The sequence below is a fragment of the Drosophila ficusphila genome, unplaced genomic scaffold (assembly GCF_018152265.1).
Source record: "Drosophila ficusphila isolate 14025-0441.05 unplaced genomic scaffold, ASM1815226v1 contig_286, whole genome shotgun sequence".
Taxonomy (NCBI): Eukaryota; Metazoa; Arthropoda; class Insecta; order Diptera; family Drosophilidae; genus Drosophila; species Drosophila ficusphila.
This window is the reverse complement of record NW_025064189.1, coordinates 3,897,332-3,924,621: the sequence shown is the minus strand read 5'-3', so window position 1 is coordinate 3,924,621 and position 27,290 is coordinate 3,897,332. Positions and strand designations below refer to the sequence as shown.

The 27,290-nt window shown below is 41.7% G+C and overlaps 13 protein-coding genes and 1 long non-coding RNA gene across 15 annotated transcripts; 6 read left to right on the top strand and 8 right to left on the bottom strand.

Moving 5' to 3' along the window:
- Window positions 1-95: 95 nt before the first annotated feature.
- LOC108089331 lies at window positions 96-841 on the top strand. Of its 2 annotated transcripts, XM_017187511.2 has the most exons (2): window positions 96-445; window positions 646-841. In XM_017187511.2, exons 1-2 carry the CDS (start codon window positions 190-192, stop codon window positions 678-680), a joined length of 291 nt encoding a protein of 96 aa, XP_017043000.1. In that variant the 5' UTR covers window positions 96-189; the 3' UTR covers window positions 681-841. The 2 variants fall into 2 exon arrangements, with proteins under 2 accessions (XP_017043000.1, XP_017042999.1); XM_017187510.1 differs by having other exon boundaries at window positions 105-841.
- Window positions 842-1,122: 281 nt separating this feature from the next.
- Window positions 1,123-1,775, top strand: LOC108089367 (larval/pupal cuticle protein H1C). Its single transcript, XM_017187543.1, has 2 exons — window positions 1,123-1,134; window positions 1,197-1,775. The coding sequence occupies exons 1-2, from the start codon at window positions 1,123-1,125 to the stop codon at window positions 1,773-1,775; spliced, it is 591 nt and encodes a 196-aa protein (XP_017043032.1).
- An 800-nt stretch (window positions 1,776-2,575) lies between these two features.
- On the bottom strand, window positions 2,576-3,232 carry LOC108089336 (A-kinase anchor protein 14). The gene is made up of 2 exons (XM_017187517.2): window positions 3,159-3,232; window positions 2,576-3,099 (listed from the first exon to the last, which is right to left on the bottom strand). Exons 1-2 carry the CDS (start codon window positions 3,168-3,170, stop codon window positions 2,659-2,661), a joined length of 453 nt encoding a protein of 150 aa, XP_017043006.1. The 5' UTR covers window positions 3,171-3,232; the 3' UTR covers window positions 2,576-2,658.
- A 2,539-nt stretch (window positions 3,233-5,771) lies between these two features.
- On the top strand, window positions 5,772-6,129 carry LOC108089338. Its single transcript, XM_017187519.1, has 2 exons — window positions 5,772-5,822; window positions 5,893-6,129. The coding sequence occupies exons 1-2, from the start codon at window positions 5,811-5,813 to the stop codon at window positions 6,127-6,129; spliced, it is 249 nt and encodes an 82-aa protein (XP_017043008.1). The 5' UTR covers window positions 5,772-5,810.
- Window positions 6,130-6,610: 481 nt separating this feature from the next.
- LOC108089337 (A-kinase anchor protein 14-like) lies at window positions 6,611-7,229 on the bottom strand. The gene is made up of 2 exons (XM_017187518.1): window positions 7,150-7,229; window positions 6,611-7,088 (listed from the first exon to the last, which is right to left on the bottom strand). Exons 1-2 carry the CDS (start codon window positions 7,159-7,161, stop codon window positions 6,690-6,692), a joined length of 411 nt encoding a protein of 136 aa, XP_017043007.1. The 5' UTR covers window positions 7,162-7,229; the 3' UTR covers window positions 6,611-6,689.
- Window positions 7,230-7,567: 338 nt separating this feature from the next.
- Window positions 7,568-8,831, top strand: LOC108089539 (A-kinase anchor protein 14). The gene is made up of 2 exons (XM_017187875.2): window positions 7,568-7,628; window positions 7,690-8,831. Exons 1-2 carry the CDS (start codon window positions 7,617-7,619, stop codon window positions 8,068-8,070), a joined length of 393 nt encoding a protein of 130 aa, XP_017043364.1. The 5' UTR covers window positions 7,568-7,616; the 3' UTR covers window positions 8,071-8,831.
- Window positions 8,562-9,248, bottom strand: LOC108089544 (neuropeptide-like 3). Its single transcript, XM_017187881.1, has 2 exons — window positions 9,130-9,248; window positions 8,562-9,059 (listed from the first exon to the last, which is right to left on the bottom strand). Exons 1-2 carry the CDS (start codon window positions 9,139-9,141, stop codon window positions 8,799-8,801), a joined length of 273 nt encoding a protein of 90 aa, XP_017043370.1. The 5' UTR covers window positions 9,142-9,248; the 3' UTR covers window positions 8,562-8,798.
- Window positions 9,249-11,860: 2,612 nt separating this feature from the next.
- LOC108089541 (histidine-rich glycoprotein) lies at window positions 11,861-12,426 on the bottom strand. The gene has a single exon (XM_017187878.2). It carries the CDS (start codon window positions 12,424-12,426, stop codon window positions 12,067-12,069), a length of 360 nt encoding a protein of 119 aa, XP_017043367.1. The 3' UTR covers window positions 11,861-12,066.
- A 1,906-nt stretch (window positions 12,427-14,332) lies between these two features.
- On the bottom strand, window positions 14,333-15,546 carry LOC122319901. The gene is made up of 2 exons (XR_006245374.1): window positions 15,317-15,546; window positions 14,333-15,241 (listed from the first exon to the last, which is right to left on the bottom strand). It is a non-coding gene; the product is annotated as an uncharacterized LOC122319901 (long non-coding RNA).
- A 3,280-nt stretch (window positions 15,547-18,826) lies between these two features.
- On the top strand, window positions 18,827-22,692 carry LOC108089542. The gene is made up of 4 exons (XM_017187879.2): window positions 18,827-18,915; window positions 18,984-19,324; window positions 20,437-20,650; window positions 21,988-22,692. The coding sequence occupies exons 1-4, from the start codon at window positions 18,904-18,906 to the stop codon at window positions 22,561-22,563; spliced, it is 1,143 nt and encodes a 380-aa protein (XP_017043368.2). The 5' UTR covers window positions 18,827-18,903; the 3' UTR covers window positions 22,564-22,692.
- Window positions 20,290-20,938, bottom strand: LOC108089538 (cuticle protein LPCP-23-like). Its single transcript, XM_017187874.1, has 2 exons — window positions 20,856-20,938; window positions 20,290-20,788 (listed from the first exon to the last, which is right to left on the bottom strand). The coding sequence occupies exons 1-2, from the start codon at window positions 20,865-20,867 to the stop codon at window positions 20,405-20,407; spliced, it is 396 nt and encodes a 131-aa protein (XP_017043363.1). The 5' UTR covers window positions 20,868-20,938; the 3' UTR covers window positions 20,290-20,404.
- A 583-nt stretch (window positions 22,693-23,275) lies between the features above and the next one.
- On the bottom strand, window positions 23,276-23,678 carry LOC108089545. The gene is made up of 2 exons (XM_017187882.1): window positions 23,638-23,678; window positions 23,276-23,589 (listed from the first exon to the last, which is right to left on the bottom strand). The coding sequence occupies exons 1-2, from the start codon at window positions 23,656-23,658 to the stop codon at window positions 23,380-23,382; spliced, it is 231 nt and encodes a 76-aa protein (XP_017043371.1). The 5' UTR covers window positions 23,659-23,678; the 3' UTR covers window positions 23,276-23,379.
- Window positions 23,679-24,742: 1,064 nt separating this feature from the next.
- LOC108089535 (cuticle protein) lies at window positions 24,743-25,328 on the top strand. Its single transcript, XM_017187872.2, is given in 4 exon segments — window positions 24,743-24,804; window positions 24,879-25,253; window positions 25,255-25,294; window positions 25,297-25,328. Coding segments are annotated over 4 exon segments (459 nt in total). The 5' UTR covers window positions 24,743-24,792.
- Window positions 25,329-25,986: 658 nt separating this feature from the next.
- LOC108089543 lies at window positions 25,987-26,513 on the bottom strand. Its single transcript, XM_017187880.1, has 2 exons — window positions 26,488-26,513; window positions 25,987-26,423 (listed from the first exon to the last, which is right to left on the bottom strand). Exons 1-2 carry the CDS (start codon window positions 26,497-26,499, stop codon window positions 26,094-26,096), a joined length of 342 nt encoding a protein of 113 aa, XP_017043369.1. The 5' UTR covers window positions 26,500-26,513; the 3' UTR covers window positions 25,987-26,093.
- Window positions 26,514-27,290: the final 777 nt, after the last annotated feature.

Below are 27,290 nucleotides of genomic sequence, written 5' to 3'. Positions count from 1 at the left end.
TATAAATCTAAAATATTTTCCATTTCGAATTTACGTCAACCCACATAATAAAGTTGTCAAATTTTGAATCAAAAGTAGTTGCAAACTTGTAATATTTTTCCACCCAGTAGGCTGCGACATAACCCTCAAAGATCCATTCCAATAAACACAACTATAAACGATAAGTTGAAGGAAACAACAGCAGCAATCATGTCGGACAGCAATCGTCGCCAGATGCCGGTGCCCAGAGCGGCGATGATGATGCACCACCTGCACTTTTTGGAGGAGGAGGCCGACGAGTCCTCGCTGGAGTTCAACGAGAACTGCAACCAGGCGTGGCGCGCCCAGTTCAGACACCCGGCGATGGCCAGCCTGGGCGTGGGCTTCGAGTTCGTGAGTCCGTTCAGCCAGCGCCTGAACTCATCGATGAGCACCCAGGACGAGGACACGGAGAACCGGATGATCGGTAATTCCTCATCGCGAACCTACCGAGTGGGTCCCTTTCTGCGGATGCCGCCACTCGAGTATCTGCCCTACAGTTTTGGGTCGGATGACGAGAACCTTGTGCAGCACCTGACTTAGTTCCACAACAAAACCAAGTTCTTTTTCTACCAAATTCAACGTGTTTCCGATCTCAAATCTGATCCATTTTCCCCCACCCACCAGGACACTCGTTTCTCAACCAGCGATGTCGCATCTAAGCTTTCATTGGGATTCAAATTCGAACTGGATCCGCGGGGCCCTCGAAATGTGTCTTTTATAACAACTCGTTCGGTTTGTCTCACTGTGTTTGGAATAAATTGCATTTCATCGCGAATCGACGAAGGCCTTCGCTTGGGCTCTGAACCTGAACTAACAATAAGTGCCTCGTATTAATCTTTGGGTTATTGTTGGGCCTAACGACAATTGATTGGGGTTCGCAGATGTTTTGCCTGCCGCTTAGGTTCAAGTTCAATGTAAATCAAACGAGTTTTTTTTGCCAATTGCTCGTTAGTTGTTTGCGTTGAAGGACATTTCGGCTGGTTGGCTGGCAAATTTTTTTGGCCATATAAAGCCGTAGACCCAGCTTCAAATCAGCAACAGTCACTCGTCGACTTTACAGCACCACACAAACCACCAAAACCACCACCCAACCAACTCAACATGTTCCGCTTCGTGAGTATTTTTTTAAAGGATATAAGGATCAATTATAGGATCTAATTATTATTTAACTGCAGATTGCCATCTGTGCTCTGGCCACCATTGCCGCTGCTGCTCCTGGATTCATTGAGGAGCACCACGTGGCGGTGGCTCCCGTTGTGGCCAAGGTGGGTGCTGTGGTGCACAGTGCTCCGGTGGCCACTTCCCACCAGAGCTTCACCCAGTTCCACAACCAGGCGGTGCTCACTCCGGTGGTCAAGCATGTGGTTCCCGCTGTTCCCGTCATCAAGACTGTGGCTCCGGTGGTGCCGGTGGTCAAGACTGTGGTTCCCGCTGTTCCTGTGGTCAAGACTTATGCTCCAGTGGTTCCCGTTGTGAAGCATGTGGCTCCCGTTGTTCCAGTGGTCAAGCATGTTGCCCCAGTGGTGCCCGTTGTGAAGACCGTGCCGGTGGTGCACCACCAGACCTATGTGGCTCCCGCTGTCCACCATGTTGCCGCCGTTCCCGTGGTGAAGGCCCTGCCCCATGCCGTCTCCCACCAGAGCCACACCCAGGTGCACCACCAGAAGACCTTCATCACCCCGGTGGTTGCTCCCGTTCCGGTGGTGAAGACTGTCGTCGCCGCTGCCCCACTGGCCCATGTCTACCACCACTAAAAAATTGTTGAAACAGATTGTTATGGTTGCCTCTTTGAATAAATCGAATTGTTTTTAATATAAATGGTAAATGGTAAAATTTACAGATTTAAGGGGCTTGAAAAGGACCAGTTTTTGGCAAAAGTCAACTTTGAATAGCTGATCGATTTGATCCAATCCAATTAGCATCTAAATAATCAATTTGAATGACTTTTATTTGAATGATATTCATTAGTATTTATCGGCGTGCTCGAATCGGTAGCTCAGTGCAAATATTCAAAAAAAAAAAGAAGAAATAACAAAACCGCAATGAAGCCGGAGGCGTCGACGAAAATAAATTATGCAGGTCAATTAACATTTTTATTATTTTTCACACATCTTGCTTGAAAATCCGAATGTGTATATTTATAATCTTAAATAAGTAATAAAGATTGAGCAGTGCACTATTCCAGGAAATTCTTTACAAAGAAAGATAGTTAGTTAAAAGTTTTTAATTTACTTTTTAGAAAGTTCACATTGGCCATTTAGAAACAGATAAATTGAGGTTTTTATAACAATAATAATAATAATAATAATAACATTAAACATGACTAAAAATTTATAATTCGACAAAAATATTTTATTATATTACTTATTAGCTTACTATCATTTAAAAAATTGTATAAAAAAATAACTTTTTTAAACAAACCTAATAGCACGTTAAGTATAAACTTATAAGTTCAGGTATTTTATAAAATAAATTTTTTTTAAGGAGTCCTTTCGAGCGACAGTCTCTAAAACCAAACGATATAATTTTCGAAAAAAGGAATAAAAAACAGTAGTTAATTTTTATACATTTTTGTTCTCATTTATTTTTTTCGTATAACAATTGTATCATAACCAAGTCAACACGCTCTCAATCGATTTACTTGTGGTAGGCGGAGTAGACAACTGGGGCACTGTGGACCAAAGGCACGGAGTGGACCAGTGGGGCAGCTGGGATGACGGTCTTGACCAGAGGAGCAGCTGGGACCACAGTGTGGACCACAGGAGCAGCTGGCACCACGGTCTTGATGAGGGGAGCGGCTGGGATCACAGTCTTGACCAGAGGAGCGGCATGAACCACCGGGGCGGCATGCACCACCGGGGCGGCATGAACCACTGGGGCAGCATGGACCACCGGGGCGGAGTAGACCACTGGCACCTTGCGGACCAGGTTCACGTTGCTCTGGTGGGTGATGGCCGAGGAGGCGCTGGTGTCCACGTAGGCGGTCTTGGCCAGAATCGCTGGCTGGACAATCGAGTGGGTCTCGGCAATCAGACCAGGAGCAGCGGCAGCCACAGCCAGGCAAGCAAAGAAGGCAACCTGCAGAAGGAATATCCAATTAAAGGACACTTCTATAAAAAATATCCTTGGTAACTCACGAATTTGAACATTTTTTGAGGTTTGGTTTTTGGGGGTTTGCTTTGATTGCTGAATCGATTGCAACTGTTGATGATGACCGGCCAAACGGCGGGCTTTTATAGTTGCCTAGTTTGGTCCAAAGCCCAATTGCTTGTCTCTAAGTACTTGGCTGAACTTGAGCCCCGAACCGGTTTGGGTTTCGAATAAAACAATTATTCGGGTTTTGTTTTGTAGCTGGCTCTCCTCCGACTTCTAAGCGCTTATCAAAGACGCAGTTCGTTAACTGACCTAGGTTCCAGCGGCTTTTTCTGTGGTTGTGTGTGGGTGACTTTGAGGAGGAAGTCGAGTCGAGTCGAGTCGAGTCGGGATAAAGAAACAAGCCAGGCCAATCAATCGACAATGGGCCAAGTAATTGGCCTTAGATGCGGTCGCTTACGCAAATGAGGCAGTCTCGACTGAAACATTCGAGCTGAGTGCGTGGGTTATCCTTGCACTTCGCCCCGGGGACACCACATCGTCCTTCACAATCACTTGATCCCGGCGTAATTGAGTTGCATCCACATCTTGGGAATACATTCTCCACCCTCCCGCAAGGATGTATCTCAAGTGGGTTCCTGGGGATGCATCTCCCTGTGCTCGTTATGTGACCTTTTACCACATAACGCTAATGAATGAGTGCGCCAATATGTGGAAGTGCAAATACCATCGATGGCAATCTGATGAGCGTTGCTCATATAACATGAGTCACATTGACAGGAGATGTGCAGATAATCAAAGGTTACAAAAGATGGAAGGAGGTGTGTGTAGTATGTTACCTTTCCTGGGTAATGAACTAACCACTTGGGCTAAGAATAACGTGACCTTTTCAAAGGCACAGTCATGCAATTCCCAGAAAGAAGGACTAATTTTAGCAATACAATTATGACATTTTTAAAGGCTGGTGGCAAATTTTAGATTTAAGCCTAGTTTGGCTTAAAATCTCTTTGATTAGTTATTCTGAGAAGAAAAAATCTGCTTTAAATAGAAGTTAAGCTCTGAAAAGCTTAAAAGTCGTTCTATAAATAACCTTATTTCGTGGAATACTTCTTGAGGTGGTTATAAATAAATTGAGAAGAAATGACCAATCAATTTTGTGTTCTATATTAAGAAGTTCAAAGAGCAAGAAATGGAAATGTACTATGAAATTATTTAAGCCAAATGCGAAATCAATTTTAGATACCAATTGAAGGATTTAAACTAGTTAAAGGATGCTTACATGTTTAATTAAATAAAATTACTAGGAAACCAATGCAGAATAATTGACCAGCAGCAGTTTCCCGAACTTGAACCACATCAGAACCCCTCGAATCCCCTCGAATTTGCCCTTCATTAAACGGGGCACAAACAAAAGCGCAATAAATTATATGCGTACGCCTGCATTCAAATTGAAGCTGGAGTCCAAGTCCGAGTCTGAATCCGAATTCGAATCCGATTGCAACATCGAGGCGTCCAGTTGATGGCTGCGGCTTCTCAAGTGATTCATGGCCAGGCGGTAAAGACCTGGCTACCGACTGCAGCAGCTGTTAAGTGCCGCTCGAGTGACAGATAAAGACCCCAGATTCAGATTCGGACTTGGAATCGGTCCCTCGGTCCCTCGGTCCCTATGTCAAGGTTATCCGCCGGACAAGCCCCACGCGCACTTAACCCACAATTTCAAGCTGCAAGTTGTTGTCTTTTGCCGTCTGTGTCATTGTCTTTTTTTTTTTTTTTTTTGGATTTTTCTGGGGCTCGTCGACTTTGGATCGAGCGACAGTTACACGTACTTAAGATAAACATCTGGCGGTGGTAATGTGGAAAATGAATACCCAGAAAATTATGCACATATCTCGATTTCGGGGTTCGGTCTCCGCTCTCGTAAATCCTAATTTGCGGTCGCTGTAATTTTATGGAGTGCCGATTATTTTTTATGGTCGTGGTTCGTACAATTCAATCAGTCATCGCAGGAAGGGATAAACGAGTTGTTGTTTTGATTTATTGGTAAATATTTTTTTATTACCACTACAAGCTATATAATGTGTGTTGGGACACAAGTTACTAAACTTAAGCAAGGGTTGACTTAATTTATTAATTTACTACATCCCACCGCTTTAGGCTAAATGAACACATAAATTAATGCAATCGTTACAACCGAAATACATATATTTTTTTTGACGATTATTATCAATTTCACAGTATTATTAATTATGTACAATCCAGATAAAAAGGTTATTTACCCTCATTTAACTAATTAACATTTTTATTACAATTTTACTAAAAAGGTTTTTGACTTAAACGGATACATTTTTGTGAATTAAGATGCAAAAAGGGAATAGTTATTAAATATTATTTTTTGATTGTATTTCTTTTGTTTAGATATTCGTAAACAAAGTTTAGAATTTTGTTATGTCTCTCTTGATTTGAAGTAGATTTCACTTTAGGTTAAATTGTTATATTTTAGGGATCAGTGATCTGAAAAACCCAAAACTGTTTGTAAGACCTTCGTTAAATTGAGCGTGTCATTTGTCATTTTGCCAAATCAATTGACAATTTGGCTATATAAACGATGCCTAGGCCTCAGTGGGTCATGAGTTCTTACTGGAGTTCCGCAGAGTCGAATTCAAACTAAGACTAGATCCAATTTCAACTGCCTCAATATGAACAGAATGGTGACTATCTACCTCATTAATTTATTATTATTATTTTCATTAATAAATAACATTTTAAATCAATTTGCAGCTGCTCTACTCATTGGTTATCGTTGCCCTTGCTTTTGTTCAGGCCTGCCAAATCAATATAATACATCATAATCTGACATTTCCTGCTGTGAGCCAAGTTTCCGACTGTTCTGGCCACCAACTCTGGTTTCAAAATCGAAGTTTGACAAGGGATCTGCCCACATTAACCTCAGCCTACTGGATGTCTCCTCGGCCTGAACTTTGCTACAACGGCAAACCTTTTATGTTGGGGCATTAGCCATGCATTATTGTTGCTTTTGTTATTGTTTGAATAAATTGTTTTAAATTATTTATCATTTAAAAAATGAATAAGAGTTTTGTTGGGCAGAGAACTTTGAAATTTAAAGACCAAAATATATATAAGGTTTGCGCTTGGCAGATTACAGTTATTGGCATTGCATAAAATATTACTCATATTTAAATTACATTGTTTATTTAAAAATAAATTTGTATTAGTATTTGTGCAATTTTTCTACAACCAATTTTCTCAGGCAGTTCAAATTTAAATTGTTAATGTTAATAAAGTACTGTTAACTGATGTTCTAAACAAATAAAAACCTATTAAAACATGGGTTTAGTTATGAAAACTTCCATCTATTTCTAATTAAGTATTTCATTTTATTTTTATTTTATTTTTTTGGTTTTAATAGTAATATGTTTAAATATTTTTTAAATATTTTGCACCGAATTTCCCCCTTTCAATAATAAATATTCCTTGGTTTTTAGGGATCAATAATACTTTTGTGAATTTTATTTAGTTTTCATACAATTGGTTAACAATCAAACAAATCATTTGCTTTAGTGGTGCAGGGAGTAGGCCAGAGGAGCGGAGTGCACCACCGACTTGACAAGGGGAGCGGAGTGGACCAGGGGCACGGAGTGCACCACCGGAGCGGAGTGCACCACCGGCACGGAGTGAACCACTGGAGCGGCGTGGACAACGGGAACGGAGTGGACGAGTGGGGCAGCATGGACAGCCACGGCGGGTTGGGTGTAGGTGGTGGTCTTCACAATGGGGGCAACCACGGGCTGCACCACCGCCTTGCTGTGCACCTGGGTGATGCTCTGGTGGGAAACAGCGGAGGGAGCAGAGTGCACCACCGAACCAACCTTGGCCAGGACGGGTTCGTGCACCACATGGTGGGTCTCGATGAGTCCAGCGCTGGCGGTGGCAACCAGGAGAGCGATGACAGCAATCTATAAAGTAAAACCTTTGGTTATTCCAGCTCCAAAGGATAATATTCCCTGAGTAACTTACGAATTTGAACATTTTGTTAATTGGTTTTTTGAGCGGGAGCTGCTTGTTTGCTTGGGAAGATTCGTTGAGTAACTGATGATGTTTGGGAACCGCGAACCCAACTTATATAGAACCACGAATGCGATGCTCAAAGCCCCACCGCTGACCTTCATTACGCCCCTGCATGACCCCACCACTTTGATCAGATCGAAAGCCAAATTCGAGTCGAAGTCGGCTCATTATGATTTCTCGCTGTTGCAGCTGCCGATGGCTAAAAGCTCAGATCGTTGGAGCCCGAAGTTTGAAGTTAATTCGTGCCTTATCAAAAGCGCCTCAAGGTGGACAACTTCGGCAGCCGAAGTCTCCGGCTGTTTGAGCCCTTAGCCTGCGTTGGCTACTCGCTATAAAAGCCTCGTCTCCAGGTTCCAACAGCATCAGTCATCGCTCTGAGTTCACCCCAAAAACAACCAACCAAAACCCCAATCAAGATGTTCAAATTCGTAAGTAAAGAGGATCTTGAATTTAGAGGAAGATCTTTAAGTTCATATTGTTCTAATTCAGGTTGCTGTCATCGCTCTCCTGGTTGCCACCGCCAGCGCCGGACTCATCGAGACCCACCATGTGGTGCACGAGCCCGTCCTGGCTAAGGTTGGATCGGTGGTGCACTCTGCTCCCTCCGCTGTTTCCCACCAGAGCATCACCCAGGTGCACAGCAAGGCGGTGGTGCAGCCCGTGGTTGCCCCCATTGTGAAGACCACCACCTACACCCAACCCGCCGTGGCTGTCCACGCTGCCCCACTGGTCCACTCCGTTCCCGTTGTCCACGCCGCCCCAGTGGTTCACTCCGTGCCGGTGGTGCACTCCGTGCCCCTGGTCCACTCCGCTCCCCTCGTCAAGTCGGTGGTGCACTCCGCTCCTCTGGCCTACTCCCTGCACCACTAAGAACTCAAATGTGATACAGTATTACCGATTTTTCGTTTAAATAAATGTTTTTCGTTTCCCCATAACAAGTTAAAAAATTGTGTTTCAATTTTTGAATTTAAAGATATTAAAAAACATTGTTTTTTAGTAAATAATTATGTGTTACTGTTTTTTAATGTTTTCATAATTATTCGTTTAGTACTGGACCAATTTAATATATGTATTCTAACAAATATAAATAATACGCTTCATTAAACAGAAAATTCGTAGAGTTTTTGAACTTGATAAAACTTTTTTGTATTTAAAAATATTTATTTTAGAATAAGTATAAGTTAATGTAGTTCTATGAGAGCAATTGAAATTGATAATTTTGGTAATTTTTTTAGTAAGAAATTTCTGTGACTTGCCTGTTTCTTATAAAAGTCTTATACTTACCTTCAGTAGCTTAAAAAACTTTCATGCCTACTTTTGGGCAGAGCTAGAAACCAATTTAAATGAAAAAACCAATATCATTTTCGCTCACTATAACAAGTATGGTAGGTAATTTATTGCTTGGAATGTATTTTAGTGTCTAAACATTTTTTTGTGATTTTTTGTTCTCATTGCTGGACTTGCTTTCTTTCCTTCTATAAACAGGGCACGGGATGCGTGATCGAAGTGATTCCGCGGGAAAATGCTTGGGTTGAACAGGAGCTGAATGGCTGGCGTGTGGGTGAGATATACATGGGTGGCAGGATCTCCGGCGGCTCTTAACCAATCACAACTGGGCCCAAGCCGTGGACGCTCTTGACCAGCAGCGGAGAAGGATGCACCTGGGTGATGGCGGCATGCGAAATGGCACCAGGCACAACGCTCACAACGCCGGGAGCCACAAGGGGCGCTCCAACGACGGTGGGTCCCCAGATTCCGGGGGCAACCAGTCCGGGGCCAATCAATCCTGGGGCAGGAGCAGGCACGGGAGCAGGAGCTGGGGCAGCAGCAGCCAGGCTGAGGAGAGCAACGAAGACGCACTGGGAAAAGGCAAAGGAATTAATTAAATTAAAATCCTTTTTGTTTGCCTGTTTGTTTCGAGTCACTCACCAGCTTGAACATTTTGTTTTGTCGATGGTTTGCAACGATTTGACATAGAACTGCACTCCGGACTTGCCTATTTATACAGATTAATCGGTAGTGCAGTGCAGTCGACGCTCTCTAAATGGGTCGCCAACACGCCTCTGCACTCTGCACTCATTTGGCCCGGCAACAAACACATTTTCCACATTTCCAGCCTTAAGGCCAAGTTAAGCCACATAGAACCAAACAGAAACGAGCCGAATGCAAACCCTTCCGGGGGCAGGTTCTCGTCTTACACCGGCCACACAGTAACAAATTATCATACAAAGTAATATTCTAAACTGAAATGATATATCATTGATTTAGTCTGCTTAGTAAGTATGATTAACATTTTGTTCCTTCTAGAATTTTAATAATACATCTCTTTCTTGCTTACCCAAAGTTAATATCTCAGTTGTTTAAGAATCACAGAATTATTTACTTAAGTTCAAGATAAGCTTTAAGTTCACTAAAAACCACAAAAGAATAAGATTAATGGAATGTTCTGTAATTCAAAATTATTTATATGGTTTACTTGGTCATAATTTATTCCCTTTTACGAATTTAAATGCTTTTTGCCCAGTGCATTCGCACAGGTTCTACCTCAGTTGACTGGCCACTTCAAAGCGATCTGATTCGATTCGATTTCGCCGCCTTATGATTTATGCAATGCGAGACATGTTCTAAGTGGACTCAACCCCTCAACCCCTCAATCCCTCGATTCCCTCCCGAAATCTCACTTGGGGCTATGCGGCGTATACTTGACACTGTTGCATGCGTCGCACAATTAAGCAGACAAATAAATAGAATCATGTCAGGGGGAAAATATTCTATGTAATGTGAGCCCAGGAAAAGAATCAACTGAAGCGGCTTAGCCGACGGGGAAAAGGGGCTTGCTCTTTGCACTTTTGGCTTGCATAAATTAAGTTCCCAACTTGGCGAAACGTTGATTAATGTGACTGGCCAACAACGCCAGCGGGCAGTTGGTAGCCGAGTTGGTTAGCCTCAGCCAACTTGCCCCGGGGCTCGGCCAATCGACAGAGATTGTCTCTTTAAACCGATTTTGTCTTGTGCAATACGGCGACACCAGCACATCAGACACAGTTTATGATCGTTGTCGGGGGCAGTGAGTTATTACAATGCCGTCATTCGGAAACAATCAGGAAATATATTTGCATATCAGAAGAACTTTCTGGGGAAGGACGTGTTTTTTTGGCAAGCAAATTGATTTCGAATGTTCAGAAAAGATTATAGGATAATTTTCCAGAATTATTATATGAAACTTCAGTTAAAATAATACTTATATTCAACTTGAAATAATTATATATAATAATATTCTTTAAAGAAATTAAGTTAAATATTATCTAGCATTTTTAAATAACTGCTAACTACCAATCGTATCGATTTCTATTAAAAATATAACCCCACCTTTTAATCTCAGCCTAAAAATCATTTTCCCTTTGGCTATTGGCTCGTTTGTTTACCTTTAATGAGCTACCGAATCACGTGTCTCTAAAATAATACAAAAGCCGCAGTTACCTTGCCGAATCTATTTACTTACTATTTTATTTATTTGCCTCGTTTGCCGGTCAGCGAACCACTCCGAAATGTTGGCTTAAACAATAACCGATTTGCGGCTAATTTGGTCGATGAAAAGACAGGCCAAAACAAAAAGTGCAAAAGTTTTCAGGGTTAGCGCTTTGGTAGTTGCTGATTGATTTTGGTTTTGATTTGATTTTAATGCACCAAACAAGGAAGTGTTTGTTTTTTGAGTAAACAGAGGGGTACCGAAAAACTATAAAACCCCCTAAACTACTCCCATGTATTTGCCCAACCCCTCGGATTATTTATATATTGCAAATGGGCAATATCTAATTGATGTTTATGTCTCATTAAATGTTTGAGTACCGCATTTGACTGGTTTTATGGCAATGTTTGCCGATTAAGCTAATTCCGAATGCGAATATACTCGTATCGTGTGGGTATAAAACTGGACCAATTTGCATTGGCTTATGCAAAACGACGAGCCAATTGCAAAAGCAAAGTAGACTTGAACTTGAAATAGATACGGAACCCTTCTGGCTGTGTTTTCAGACCCTGTTCACTGTGCAATCACAATGGAAAATGGCTAGCAGCAATGGTTGTAGTGCAGTGGCAATAGCAACTATTTATCACCTCTCTTGGCCAATATCTACCGACCGCTTTTCGTCCCGCTTGCATAGACATTCATCATCTGCTTATGCACTGATTTGCATAACACAGAAAAAGCATTTGGTTGCCACATGTAGCGGCAACGTGTGTTGTCACCATGGGAAATGTGCCATCTCCCTTCGATTGTATCGAATGGTTTTTCGGTTAATTACGATGCCGGCTAATTATGCCACCTCCTCGATGTGGCGGAAGCGCTTTTCGTGCGGTTTCGCGGCAGACACATCCCATCTCGTTTGACGTCACTTTCGGTATCAATTTCGCACTTGAAGATAAGAAGATTAATTACCAATAGTCGTACCATAATTATGCAATTAAATGTATAAATACATTTTTATTCAGTTCTATTGGCTACTAAATAAATTGAGTTCTGCTGTGCTTCTCTTAAATTTTTTTAGTAAAATTATGGTACCCACTTTGATAAGTTAATTAAGCTAAGCTTTCTGTTAATAAACCGAGGAAAATTCACGCCTCTTAAGTTCTCCTTTAACCCAATTTAAAACAAAATGTATCTAGATATTGTATCCTTTATGTACAGTATTATAGATGGATTAGCATATTTAGCAGCTTACAGCGAAACTTCGTTTTGGACTTTAGGTATTAACAATCGACACACGCAAACATACACAGCATACAAAGGTTGCAATATTCCCGTCATCGTTATCGCTATCGGTAGTCAGTTATCAATATCGATCCTCAGTCAGCGGCAATCGTCGATTAGTGCAGGTGGTAATCGTGGAAGTCGTGATGGTGGTGGTGCAGATGGAAGGGATCGAACGGGTGGTAGGCCTTGATGATCGGGGCAGGATGATAGGCCTTGATGATGGGTGGGTGCACCACCGTCTTCACCACCGTCGGCAGCAGCACCGGCTTGATGATGTGGTGCGGCACACTGTGCACCACCGTGGAGCTCTGGTGGGAGACGGCTGCGGGCAGGTGGTAGTGCAGTGGCTCCACATGGTGGTGGTGCGGATAGTAGGGAATCTCCGGGTAGTGGTGGTGGTGGCCGTGCAGGAAGCCAGGACGAGCTGCCGCCAAGGAGCAGATGGACAGTAGCGACAGTATCTGCGGGTTCATAGAATATCCTTGAGCGGGTTCTTGGTTGGCGTTAAATCCTCGTAATCCTTACCAGCTTCATTGTGTTGTGGGTGGCTTAATCCTTGGTGGTGGTGGTGGCTCTTAGGTGGTTAGCTGCTTGCAACTGATGCCACTCGATGGAGTGGAGGTGGCTTTTATTCACTTGCCACCTAGCCACCACCAACAACAGCTGCAGCCTCGGATTCCGCTGCAGTTGCAGATGGAGATGCAGATGCTCTCCATCGCCATATCCGTTGCTGCTGAGAGGCTTCAATGTTGTGGAACTTTGGGTTTGCATCCGCAGTCTGCAGTCTGCAGCCTTTGCCGTTGTAATTGCACCTCGTTTCGTTTCGTTTCGTTTTCATTTCAATTGTTGTTTTTGCAGTTGTCTGCCTTTTTCGCACAGAGTTTTGTCAAGCGGCGCATTGTTTACCCGCAGCAATCGCTTCGTGTCTGAGACACTGCATTCATCGACCCCCTCCAATCCGAAGCGCTGAACTCTGCCACGGTTGGGTTCAATGAGGTGCCACACGAGGCGTTCCACGTTGCCATGGGGATGCTCTAACGTAAGTCCCATTATGATCCTAGAAAGAAACAGAGCCTAGAGTACTAAAATCACAAATTGCTGCATATGGCCCAAGGTTTTTTTTGCAATGGAATCTTGTAATTCAAAAAACGAATTTCCGATGGTTTTGTAATTTGTTGATTATATTCGGTATTGTAAACATTTTTTTAAACTAAAGATAGCTCGGTTTAATACGTTTACAAATAATATATTGTATTATTTTGTTTTACAGCAATAAACTAGGATATGATTATTTTATAACTATATAATCGGTTAGTTCTTATTTAAATAAACTGAACTTGTTGTTAAACAGGTTCCTATTTTATTTTTAAAAATTTAATGGACATATGAACTTATTTTGTTAATTTTTTTTTTTTTTCAATAGCAAATGTACCCTAGTTATTAAAAGAGTATCTGCTTATGTTTTCAGCTTTTGTTAACTTGTTTTAACCTCTTTCTCGGATTTTTCCCATCGCTGATGTGCCTTAATTAATTGAAGAGTAACTGCTCATGTGTTCATTCAGAGAGCTTATCTTAAGGTTGTACCTGATTTTTTTCTAGCTGGTATAATACTATATATACTATAATATCTCAGTGATTGTCGCCGTTCAGATGCTCGTTCTCGATGCTCGTCTGCAATCGTCGGCAATTGGCGGTGGTAATTGTAATTGTTGCTGCTTCTGCCGGCGATGTTGCTGCTGCAACTTTATTGCGATTCGCTCGTACCGTTAGACCAAGAGCAGTTGCAAATTGTCTCTGTAGTGGCAATTGTTTTTATGTATTGTAAGTAGCATAATTTATGCCAGTGTTACATTTGCCCGCTGCGACCTTGACTACTCGCAGTTTTGGCCCGCGAAATGCTGTTGGTTTTACAGCGTCGCATTTTTATTTCTTTTTTTTTTGGTTTTGGCTCCCCTGTTTTCGTTTCTTGGTCAGCGGAAATTCACACTTGCCAATTTAATTGTTGCAGTTTTTTTTTATGTCGTGGAAATTAGTTGACTACGTCTATGTCTAAGATAACATAGATCTGAGTCTGAGAATTTGCCAGGAAAAAACTAGCTTTTTGCCGAGTGTGTGAGAATCGAGATGTAGGCATAGCTGTTTTTATTAACAGTTCAAATCGAAATAATAGCTTTAAAATAAGAACTAATTTTTTTTTAAATTAACATTTTTAAAAGCTTTAAAATGTTATGGTTAAACATCAAAGTCAAGCAAATAAATTTTTGTATAATATAAAAAAAATATTTTTTCGGAAAACGATCATCATTAAATAAATGCGAAATTTTTTAAAAGCTTTCAAAAATAATATTGTAGTATGTAAGACTAAACTTTAAACACGAGCAGTTTTTAATACCTATATTTAACTATAATAAAATGTAAACATTCTGCTGAAGCTCCTAGTTTATTAACCGTATTAAAAGTTGATCATTATTGGCTCCTCTTCAATACTATCGTTTTTACTGCAGTTGGTAGCATGGCTTCTGCCATCGATTGTGATATTTAAGGCTTCCATTGGCGCTCTGTCATCTCATCCGCTGGAAAAGTTCACGAACGGCTGCAGATTCAGCTTGATGGCAAACTAGAACACTTGAGCCGAGAGCACGAGCTCATTAGAATGTCGTTTGGTATTTTGACAGGCAACACGGACGGCAAGTGCTCAAATGTCAGCCGAGCGGAGAGCGGGGGAATATAGTGGCTTTAGGTCTGGTAAATTAATCATGATTTGCATTTAGCGGAGTAAATATTTACACAACAATTCGCTGGGGTCCCCTGGTCAGCACTCCCCAAAAAAAAGTGGAGCCCAAACTGAATTCAATTGGTTGGCTTATCGCGACCAGGAAATTGTTGCATCTGCGGCACAAACGGGTTGCAGCCAACGACTCTCTGTTGCAATCGTCTGGTGCACTCCACCCAAAATCCTCGATTCAGTTCACTGGGTTAGTGGGAGCCACGGGCCGCACAATCTTTGCTTTGGAATCTCAAAGCTATTTTCAATGTTATTGCAATTAAATTGAATTGTGGAACCAAGTCAGGCATCCGCTGACGCAGCACTACCAATTCTGTGCCGAGAATGCCGCCGCCGCCAATTGATGGACACATCTGACCTTAGCGAGTGGCCACTGGCCAATTGGTCGCCAGCCACCTGTTGTTCATTCGTTCATTCACTCGTTGAGTATCCGCCAGAGTGGCAGCAGCAGGCACCCCAAAGCAGCAGCAAGTTAGTCCAAGTCGAAGTGGAGCGTAATTACTCTGGGGGGCCAAGAAAATGAATTTTATATTCAGACTCAGCCGCTCCACTTGCCGCAGCTGCAGCACATTTCTCACCGATTGCCATTTGCGTAATGCTCCTTCTGGCTGGAGCCAAAGCCCCAACTATATATCCGACTATATCTGAATGAGATTTCTGAGTGTCCGTTGCTCTGACTCTGACACCTGAGTGAACTGTGCCAACGGGACAGGTCGGATCATTTTGCGGCCCGGGAGTGTTTGGCAACTACACCTCAGATCCGACAGATCGGGCTTGGCTAGCAACTATAACAACAAAAGCAATGCACTTTTCTAGCCCACAAAAAATATTCAATTTCACGTAACATAATGGTCAACTAATTTTGAGTATTGCGAGGTGTCTGGGCCGTTAGCGGAATGCCTTTGTACTTAAAGTTTATGGACAAGTTAATGCGCTCAGTTTTGAATTACGTTAGTAGGTGGTTGAAAAGTAGGTTGACTAGTTTAGCTGAAAAACCATGGCTCACTTTTTATTCTCGTCTAATAAATATCACAATTGACATTTTTATTATATGCATAACGAGTTAGCTTAATAAAAAAATCTAAATATAATTAAAAGCGTCTCAGATATGTGATTTATGATCATAAAGAAACCACCAATTAAAAATCAAAGTTAGAGATGTAATTGTGTCCTCTATTAAACCAAATTTTAGATAAAGTTTGTTTATAATATTTATGCAAATCATTATAAAAAAAATGGCTTACAAAACCAAAATATTACAAAATTTACTCTACGCGACATATATGGTATTCTATTATTTGTATAATAAAGGTTGTCCCATTTAAGGAATTTTAAGAAAAATAAATTAGGAATTTCTATAACAAAGTGACTAAAATTATTTTAAATAAAAAACGCTTTTAACTTTTACCTATTTATCTTTGCTTCCAATTGGCTTGATTGTTTTTCCAATTGACTTCCAATAACCACTTCCTGAATTATTATTTCTATAAACGATTTATATCACATCATATTTTCTTCCGTCAGATCTGTATCGACCTTCGCGGCCAATTAACCATATAGTAATAACAATAGTGGCAAATCAGAAGTTATTAATGAATGACTCGGAAACTCCGAGAAGACAGAGGTAATTAACCAAAGAACAAGCCAGAAAAGTAATGACGTTTATAAGACTGTCAACAAGTGTTTCTTTACCCCCGAAGTAATTGATCTCTAAGCACGGTTTAATTGTTAGTCATTACGCTTAGTCTGAGATCAGCTGAAATGTCTCTAATTAAAAGCGAAATTGAGTTTGGTGCTAAACGGCGGCGATAAGACCCGATCGAAACGGAGTTTGCCCGGGGAACTGGTTCCCTGCATGATAATTGCCAGGCAATTTCTTAATGTGGTTAGTGCTCCTATTGCTCTTGTATCGCTTGTTATGCAATGCACTGGCAGAAACAGAAAAAGAAACGAGAAACGGCGGCAGAACTGTCACTTGCCTGCTGGCCATAAGGCGTACATTACCCCCAGAGCAGTACATAGTATAGTAAGTCGAGATCCCATGAGAGATATGTACCACAGATGTTGTTGGCGCTTGGAGCTCGTTGGTAAAACCGAACACAGCCCGGATATTGCCAAGGAACTCAACCGAAATGGAAATAGACTGAAATCTATTAAAAGTCACTCAAGAATTTCGGCTAACAAAAGCGGAAGGAGAGGGGGTTATGGGGAGTTATGTCGCCAGATCGACCCATTCATTAATCATGCTAAAAATTGCTGACAAATAACCATAACGGCGGCAAATACAACACAAACCGAACACTATTAAAAGTACAGTTGTGTTTGTTTCTAAAAAGCAGGGGTGTAGGGGAAAAAGATTTTAAGGGGGTAATGAATGTTTAATAGGTAGAGTTTATTTTTAAGCTAGCAACCTCAAAAAGTGTTTCATAATTTATTTACTGTTAATGAACCCCCTTTTTACCCACCCCTGCTTACAATACGTGTATGTACGATCTGTGCGCCTGCGCAATCGCAATCGATGTTTGCTTATTACACAAAGCGGAACTCCAGACCAGTCCCGAGTGCGATTCTATGTGGGATGTGGCTGCCAGAGTGCCAAAGCGGTTGGCTTGGTGGTGCCTTCTGGTGCTTTATCGCCGGCCCGTCGAGCTGGCCATTGTTATGCCAGACAATTGCAAGCCGAGATTAGCATAACCTGAAAAATACGAACGCAAAAAGGGGTGGAGAAAGAAAGGGAGTGCTGGAGTTGCTAACTGAAATAACAGATACAAAAACAGAAAGATCGATTTCTTGGGATCAATTTGATTTGCCAGGAAACATTTTTCATACTTATACCGAAGAAATATAATATTAATTTAAAGTTTTTTCGTATTTCTATGTAGCATTACAAAGTTAAACTTTTTAGTGGTTTAAAAATTAATACAAATACAAAACATTTTTATCTTTTACCAAATTTACTAAGACAATTAAAAAAGTATTTGTAGATTTTTAACACATTTCGATGTGAACCACATTTGCATTAATAAGCAAACTGATTACACACAATTTACTTCATGAGCTACCTTTAGAATTCCTTGAACTTTTGAGATAGATACCATCTAGCAAATTCCTTGCAATAATTTTGCCTTACTCATCCGTCAACAGAAAGCGAAAAGAAGTAAACAAACAACCAAGCACTTGGTAAAAATATGAAGAAATTCATTTTCATTTCGCTGCGCGTTCGCTAAAACCGACGTGATGGGCAAGCAAATTGGGCAGCGAGTTTGCGCACATTCCTTTCCCAACTCGGTGACGATTGCTATTGCCACTCCGCTGCCGCCGCCTCCATTGGCCTTCTCCCGCAGACGCAACAACCGGAGATACCACCAGTTCCCCTTATCCCCGCACATTAGAGCCAGTTATGTTTCGGCCATGACAGATACACGCAAGTGCGTTTACATTGAACTTGGGCTACTTTGGGCGGGTTTACTGCGAGTTTACCTGATGTTGCTGTTGTGCGTGTTGCAGCCACGGGGAAAATTTCACGGTCAACTTCGAGGAGGAAAATGACAAGTGCGAAACACATTTTTTTTGCCATGCTTGTCTTGGCCTGAAGTGTTGCAAGTGGTGGTCACTGGCCAACTGGCCAACTGCCCAACTGCCTAACGTCCGCGAGCGCCATCCACCCAAACAGACATTTGATTTTGACTGGTTTCTTTTTCTATTTCTGCAACCTAATGGGGTACGAAGTCTGAGTTGGGCAGTGGCCACTCGGTCAGTTGGCCATTTCTGAGTTTCGGGGAGTTGGCCAAAAGGCGGGGGAAGGGGTTTTTTTTTGGCCGAAGACAAAGCAAAATCAGCTGCTGCACATGCAAACTTTGGCAGCTCTGCCGCTCGATTCTCCGCCTTTATTCGTGTTTGCTGTTTGCTCTGTTGCCGTTGGCGTTAGTTTTCAGCTTTTCTTAACGATGCTTGAAGGAGGAAAAAAGCAACAAAATTATTATTATTGTATTTTCTGCATTTTAAGATTCGGCGGTTGCACATTGCGGCTCTGCTCGGATTTTGCCACTATAAAAGCTGCTGCAAATTGGAAGCTGGCAACACAGTTCGGCGAGGCGTCAACACAGACCCACAGTTCAGTAGTTCTGCCAATAGCTAGCTCAAAAGGATCGCAAGGATTAGCAAAATGTACAAGTTGGTAAGTAGGGTATCTAGTTTATTTAGTAAATTTCAGGATTCTAATTTCATATTATTTCCTACAAAAAGGTGGTGTTTTTCGCTCTGCTCGCCATTGTGGCTGCTCGTCCTGGTTACTTGGAGGCTGGTCCGCTGCTCCACAGCTATGCTGCCCCGGCCATAATCCATGAGCCGGCTCTGGCCAAGGTGGGCGCCATCATCAAGACGGTTCCCAGTGCGGTTTCCCATCAGAGCATCAGCCAGGTTCACAGTTCGGCCCACATTATCCAGCCAATTGTGGCTCCTGTGCTGAAGACCTACGCCGCTCCCATCATCAAAACCTATGCGGCTCCCGCTCTCCACACGACCCTCCTCTCGTCTCCGTGGGCAGGAAATGGTTGGGCTGGACACGGTTGGGCCGGACATGGTTGGTAAACGGACGGAGGTAGCCGAAGGTCCTGGAAGGAATTGCGTGGGCCAGCAGCTGTGGCTTACCCTCAACCAGATTCCGAACTTACTCTCTTCACCCTGCTGTTTTGTTTTTTTTCTTTCACATTTCGACTGATGTAAATAAATCCATGTTTCATGCTCAACATAATCCTTGTATTATATATCCACTGATTGGGAAACACTTTCAACTAATTTTCAAACTGACAAGAAGGCGAGAAGACATAGTAAACCCTTTTAAATAAAACGTATTCACTATTAATCTGAATTAATTAAACTTGTTTTTATTTTTTTACATTTCGACTGATCCATGTTTTATGCTCAATATAATCCTTGTATACCAATTCTGTGGAAAATAATTTGAACCGAGTTTCAAAATGACAAAAATGTAAAATGCGACAAGTCATAGTAATCCCCTTTTAAGTTCACTTTTATCTGAATTACCGCTGTCAATCGTCATAAGGTTTTAAAAATAATTAGAAAATATTTGTAGGGCCAAGAAGGGATTTTTCTTTTTATTTTGCAATTCGACCATGTTATACCAAACCCTTTAAAATATTAAAATAAATAAATTTTTGGAGTAAAATCATTAAAAATGTTTGTTTTCAGATAATCGACAAAGTAACATGTTGTTATTTTGAAACTGCCAAAGAATCGTGAGAAAAACTTTTAAAAAATTTAAAAAGTCCATAAAAATTTTTTTTTTTTAAATCGTTGGTAGTTAGTTTACATGAAGCCAACTTCGTTGAAATTTCTCATACAAGGATACCGATTCATACGAATGTAACCATCGAACAATAACTTTTGAAGTCATAGAAAGTTTCTTTATAAATAAACTTTAATTTTTTTCGAATTAAAAAACCTTCCTTTCAGTTTTGTAGGAGATTATGAATCCTATCTTGTCCATTTTTTCCAGAACATTTCCCAAAAAATCATAAAATCAAATAACTTTTTTTAACAATCACATTTTACTCGCAATTAAACTCGTTTATGTACAAAAGGAATCGCTATTTTCTAACCGTCCAGATCGCTCGGATGAGCCCCCAGTAATCCATTACTCCCGATTACCAGCTGGAGTTGTAGACGACGGGAGAAGCGGCAGCATAGGAGGTGTGGACCACCGGGGCGGCAGCGGCGTAGGTGGTTTGCACCACCGGGGCAGCAGCGTAGGAGGTGTGCACCACGGGAGCGGCAGCGGCATAGCTGACCACCGGAGTGGACTTTACCACGGGGGCCACGATGTCCTCCACCACGTGGGCAGAGCTGTGCACCACCGACTGGCTCTGGTGGCTCACGGAAGTGGGGATGCTGTTCACCACGGCTCCAACCTTGGCCAGAACTGGCTCCTGGACGATGGTCGTGGTAGCAGGAGCGGCATAAACCAGAGGGGACTCATAGAGATGGCCGGGACGAGCGAAAGCTACGGCGAAGAGAGCAGACAACACCACCTAAAAATTACAAAAAAAGGAATAAATATAAGATCAAATTATTTGTAACTATCTTGAGCTAACTTACCAATTTGAACATGTTTAAGGATTTTTGTTTCTTGGTCTGTGTTGTGCTGCTGAAGCGAACAAAGTTGACTGATAATTTGACCACCGAAATTGCCGCCTTATATACTTATGTTTGAAAGATATTGCCCATCGTCGCCCCGACGCAGCTGCAAAATTGAAAAAGAGTGGTTTAATTAAAACGTTTACGAGCAGAGCAGAGCAGAGCGCACTCAAAGCCAAATGAGTTGTATAAATCTGCCCTCGCTGGGACAATAAAACATGAGACCTGCAATTGGTCAGTCCGAAAACCCAAAATCACAGACCTACGAATACAAAACCCAAAACCTAAAAGCTCACGCACTGCAAGTTGACCCTGACTCACGCCCTCAAAGTGCAAGTAATGCAGTTGCCGAGGAATCACAGTCTCTAATGGCAGTCGAGGGCCTAATGGCTTTGGGAATCGATTCATTTTTACACAGAAAAAATATTGCCGATACTGTATCATTGATTGTTTATTGATTTTTATTTATTTAAACCTTAGGCTACTGGGAGGGAATATTTAATTTTACAAAGACATCTGCTAATCATAATTGATTATGTATTAAGATCGTAATGATACAATTTTATAATGTGTAGAAATAACTATTATATTACAAAGCATCCCACCCTAAAAACCCAACTCCAATCTGTAATATAAATTGAAATATATTATAATTAATTCAATAATAAATAATATAAATTAATTAATATTTTATAATAAATTTTAATGACAAATTATCTATTACTTTCATTTCGATTGCATGAAAAAAAAAATTGGAATACAGTTTAAAAAAAACGATAAGGGAAATTAAAACAAAAATAATTTGCTATAAGGTCAAATAATTTAAGTAAAATGTAAATAGTAAATACTTGTAGATTGTAGATTGTCATTACAATCCTTACAAACAAGACCTAAACAATTTTTTTTTTAATATAAACAATATTTTTGATCTGTGCTCACATTTTCCTATCCCAATTTTCTGTGTACTCAAACTCATAGCTCTTTTGTCTCCGCTCAGCCGTCCACCGACGCTAATTGCTTATTGATCGTCGGCCAGAATCTGATATGGTTTTAATTTTGGCCCGAATTGTGACGCACTTTTGTGTTCCGGAAGGTCAAAGCCAAGTGGCTGCTGTATAAAAAGATAACTGCAGGGCGGCAAACAGCAACAGTTCTCGCAAGAAACTCAAACCGATCACTCGCAGTCCAATCCAGTCAATACAGACCAAAACCCATTTCCAAAATGTTCAAGTTGGTGGTATTGTCTGCTCTGCTCGCCGTAGCCGTCGCCCGTCCCGGTCACCTGTTGGAGTCCTCCCCGCTGGTCTATGCCGCTCCAGCTGCCACCACCATCGTCCAGGAGCCAGTTCTCGCCAAGGTTGGAGCCGTGGTGAAGAGTGTACCCACTTCCGTGAGCCACCAGAGCCAGTCGGTGGTGCACAGCTCTGCCCATGTGGTGGAGGACATCGTCGCTCCGGTGGTGAAGTCCACTCCGGTGGTCAGCTATGCCGCGGCCGCTCCCGTGGTGCACACCTCCTACTCCGCTGCTCCAGTTGTCCACACCAGCTACGCCGCTCCTGCCCCAGTGGTGCACACCTCGTATGCCGCAGCTGCTCCCGTTCTGGCCACTTCCTACGCCCAGGTGGCCGCCTCCTCGCCGCTGACCTACACCGCCACTGGTGTGTGGTAGAGCCACCTCTCTATTCCGTTACCCACTTCGACTCCCTCTCCTACAACCGCCGCCAGGTGACCAGGATTCAGGTGCTTCGCTGGACGGTTATGTGATACGAATTTAAATAAATAAATGTTTTGCTTTGAAGTCGTGCAAGGTGTTTGCTTTCCAATTCAGGTCATTAATCTTGGGTTAGTTTACAAACTCTGGAGTTTATAAACAGATGGTTTTGAAAAAAAAAGGAAAAAAAATATTAAAGAAAACCTATATTTAATACAATTAATATGGTTGCTACTCCTCAAAAGAAAAGGTTAACTTAATTAAGAAAGTAAAATAATTCTTATTTTTTGTTTTTTATATTACATTTATTTATAATTATAAAGTTATGGTATCTTCATTAACATTTCCCTTTTCTGAGTGTACAACTGTGACTGTTTTCAGCAAAATAATTTAAAATCTAGACATTTTTGACGTGAATTGTGCTGTCATTTGATTTTTCTCTGCTGGGCGGGGTCTAAACTGGTTTTTCATTCTGAATGTGTCCTAGTTCATTGGCCTCCGCCACGTGTTCGTTCACTTCCTGCTGCACCTGTGCTTTGGGTAAACATTGGACATATGTCGGGATTTAATTTAGATGGGTGCCACCATTGGCATCCCGCTGGTTCGGAAATAACTGACATTCTAGGCCAGTGAACTTGCTGATAGACATTTTGTTACAATGGCAGTCGAATTGAACTTGCATTTGTGTTAAACTTTCTTTAAATTCTTTAATCACTAATTTTAAAGTTATACTTGTTCTTACTTACACATTTTAGAGGCAAAGCATTCTAATTATTAATTTTTTTTGGTACGAAAGTGTGATATTACGGGTATTTCGAAATCGGCGTTGTCAGCTAAATCCGCAATCGGTCCGAAAATGGCACTTAATGCTCCGCCTAACTTCTCATCCACAACGGTAAGGTTTACATCTCGTCTGGTAATCTCGTGACGATCACGAACATATCCGCTGGTTAGGTGAAGATATACGAACAGGAAGAGGAATATCTGGACAGGAATTAAAGATTTACCAAAGGGTTTCAAATTTATTCTTACCGCTTTCGAAAGAAAATCCATTTGGTGTGCTTGCAATAGAGGCTCGAATGCAATAATTGTTTCATGATTGCAGCTCTCTGCTTTTATAGAAAAATTTCTTCGGTTCTAGGTACATGTGTTCTTGATGCACAGGTGCACTCATAATTATTTTGTTACACCGAAAAGTAAACACAGGCAAAAGGTTTCCTGGAAGAAAATATTCATTGGTAAAAGATTTTCTTACTAACTTTAAAGATAAGTTTGAAGTTTGATATTGTTGAACGTATGCAATTTTATTAAATTTCTGGCAAAGGATTCGAAAAAAGAATTGTAATGACCAAACATAATTAGATAGAAAAATTGCAATTAAATATTTTTTCTTTAAACTGTAAGTAAATACATGTAATTTAAAAAGTAATGAATTTAGCAAGATTTTATTGATTTTTTATGCATTCTTAACAGCTTAAATAGAACCTTCTTTTAGTGGCATCTGAAGCAGCATCATTATATAGAGAGTATCTATTCTATCTACATATTTTGTAATAAAGTTTGTTGTTGAATTGCTTTGTTTATTACAGCTTTTGTGCACTATAAACTACTGGAATTCTAGTAAAAGTTCCTCGAAAGTGCTATTCTGTCGCTGGATAACTAACCTTGACTTGAGTCGGAAGGGGTTTCGATTGGCTCGCAATTAGAAGTAATCTGGGACCCTTGGTTCTCCCTCCTGCCCGCCGGAAATCGAAGTTCAGGTGAGTACGTGCAACTAATGAGACCGCAGTGCGAGTTGAGCGAATTGTGAAATGAAACCAAGAGTGGGTTTGGCAAAACAAGTGCGAGGCCGAAAATAAGTGAAGTAATGAGCGGGAGAAGGGGAAAAGGGAAGCAAGCAAGCCGAACAGAAATTGGCCACGAATAATAATCTGGTTTATGGCCAAGACTCTCAACACGGCTGCAAAGAATCCGTTCAGGCACGTTCGACTTATGGCTTTTTGTATCCGCCTCAATGGACAAAAGCCGGCAAAGTGCGTGAGTGTGTGTGTGTGTAAGTATGTGTGTGTGGGAGCTGCGAAAGTGAAGTTCAAGTATAAAAGACGTTGACAGTCCCTCAACTCAACACACTCGAAGTTTGTCTCCCTTTCCAGCGACACAAGTCGAAGAATCCCGCACCCAACCAAAATGTTCAAATTGGTAAGGATCTGACTTAAAGGATATTCACCTGGAACGGATTACTAACTTGGTGACTGGGTTTTCCCTTTTTCCAGTTCGTTCTCGCTGCTCTTTTGGCCGTGGCTGCTGCCAAGCCAGGCCATCTGGCTGCTGCTCCTCTGGTTTACAGTGCTCCTGCTGCCACGACCATCGTCCAGGAGCCCGTTTTGGCCAAGGTTGGAGCTGTGGTCAAGAGTGTGCCCACTGCCGTGAGCCACCAGAGCCTCACCCAGGTGCACTCCACCCCGGTGGTTGAGGATGTGGTTGCGCCCGTGGTGAAGACCACCGCTGTTCACTCCGCTCCCGTCATCGCCGCCGCTCCGATTGTCAAGACCGTGGCTCCCGTCGCCTACTCCGCTCCCTTGGCTTACTCCGCCCCCGTTGCGTACTCCGCCCCTGTGGCCTACTCCTCCCCTCTCGCCTACCACGCCCCCCCTCACCTACGCCGCCGCCCCCGCCCCCCTGCTGCACCACGCCCCCTCACCTACGCCGCCAGCGCCTGGTAAAGTTGCCTTGAGTTGGAGAAGAACGAAAGATTTTGAACTGTGCCTTGTTTACTAGTTTGCCTGCGCAAACCCAAAACGAAGAAAATAAACTTAGTGTGAATACAAAACATAAACAGTGTCTTTTTGTGTGAGAATTTACAAGCTTATTTTAATAAGCTATACAAATTATTTTTCATTTATTTCAACAGTAGAAGAAAAAAAAACAGTTTAATGAAGCTATTATATTTAAATTTTATTGCTAGCTCTTAAGGTTTATAGCTTCCTTTTTTATTATTTTGCATAATATTTAGACTTTCATTTTTAGAACCATTTTTTTCGAACTTAATAAGCCTGACAACTGTAGCCAATGTTTTTTAAAAGAAACGTTCGATGGCGGATGGATTGGAAGGGATGGTTTATGAACAATTTAAAATTGTTTTTACTTATTGATCAAACGGAATACCTTTAATAAAAAAATACCTTTTTTTTGTTATTTTTTTAGTCAACCATGAGATTAACCTTTGTTTTTTAAAGTTATGAGCATCTCAATATAATTATTACCAAAATGTATTCCACTGCTAAAATGTGTCTCAAACAAGGATCTTGGTCGTGGTCTATTATGAAAACAATCCCATTGGAAAAACACATTTTTTAGGTTTTAACTTGACTTGGTGTTTTATTTTGTGCACATTCGGTGAAATTATAATTTTGAAAGATTTTAAAAGTGCTCCGTAGCACATATGCGACATGAGATTTTTCTTGAGAGATATTCCCTTGTGGACTTCCCTACTTCAGGTAGATGCTGGGATAGCTGGCTCCTCCCCAGACTCCGGGCTCATACCATCCGGCACTACTTCCAGCATATCCCAGTGGAGCATACGAGATGGAGGTGGCAGGAGCATAGGCTGTCTTCAGGATCGGAGTGTGATCCACAATGGGTCGCCAGTAGGGACGCTTCTCGTGCACCACCGTGGAGCTCTGATGGGAAACAGCTGCTGGCAAAGCATAACTCTCATAACCCACCACACTGGGAGCATATTCCACGTGCTCATAACTTGGCAAGTAGCTGGGACGAGCCTGAATCAAGGCAGCCAACACTCCGCACAATACAAAAATCTAAAATTTATAAAATATATATTATAAGGAAACTCCTTTCTTTAAAGTTTTAAAAGCAACTTACAACTTTGAACATCTTCGCTGGGTGAACTCTGCAACAATGTTTGGCAGTTGAAGAAGTCACTCGGGTTTTATACAACCAACGGCCAAGGGAATTGGCTTCTTTACGTTAGAATTGGCACAAACAATCGAGCCATCATCTCGAATCTGTCTTTTTTTTGCTCTTGTGTTTTTCTGCGTTTTTCCTCAACGAAATTCCCAGGCCCAGATGGCTCATTAGTGACCCATTTGGGCGTAACTGAGCGAGCGGCTTGGACCGAGGCGAGGTCTGAAAAACCGAAAGCGAAATGGCCAAATAAACCAGCCACCCACAAGTGAAACATACCTGCTGTTGGCACCCACACCCAGAAAATCCACTTTTGGGAAGCCAATTCCTGTTCATTTCTTCTACTTGAATAACCCACAGATGTGGGACAGCATTCCAGCCATTAGCATAAACTACAGCCGAAACTCTTTTCGGCCTGGCTAAGTTTTCCCTGCTATTTTTGGGTGCCGCCAACAAAAACCAAACACCATATGTCGTATATGGCCTATTTTCCTACTAGCTTTGATTTTAATTAACCATGTACGCACCAAGATTCCCAGCCCATTTGATACGACCTTGGCTCTAATTTAATTAAGAAGAAAAACAGAAGTGGAAATAAAAAAACCCGAAGAAACCCACAATGAGCTTGTTCAGAAGCGAGAAATATAACAAGACGCTGACAGGCCCCGAAACGATTTAATCATTGGCCAAGTTGGTCTTATTGTTGGCCAGTCCGCTGCAGAATGCCATTGTTATTGGATTCGCTTCACTTTGGTCTAGCC

Coding starts and splice junctions, on each gene's coding strand:
- LOC108089541 (XM_017187878.2), bottom strand. CDS start 12,426: ATGAACCCGCAGATACTGTCGCTACTGTCCATCTGCTCCTTGGCGGCA.
- LOC108089331 (XM_017187510.1), top strand. CDS start 190: ATGTCGGACAGCAATCGTCGCCAGATGCCGGTGCCCAGAGCGGCGATG.
- LOC108089545 (XM_017187882.1), bottom strand. CDS start 23,658: ATGGATTTTCTTTCGAAAGCG. Junction 23,590..23,637: donor TGGATTTTCTTTCGAAAGCG/GTAAGAATAAAT, acceptor ATTCCTGTCCAG/ATATTCCTCTTCCTGTTCGT.
- LOC108089542 (XM_017187879.2), top strand. Junction 19,325..20,436: donor GGTTGGGCCGGACATGGTTG/GTAAACGGACGG, acceptor CGACGGGAGAAG/CGGCAGCATAGGAGGTGTGG. Junction 20,651..21,987: donor CTCACGGAAGTGGGGATGCT/GTTCACCACGGC, acceptor GTGTTCCGGAAG/GTCAAAGCCAAGTGGCTGCT.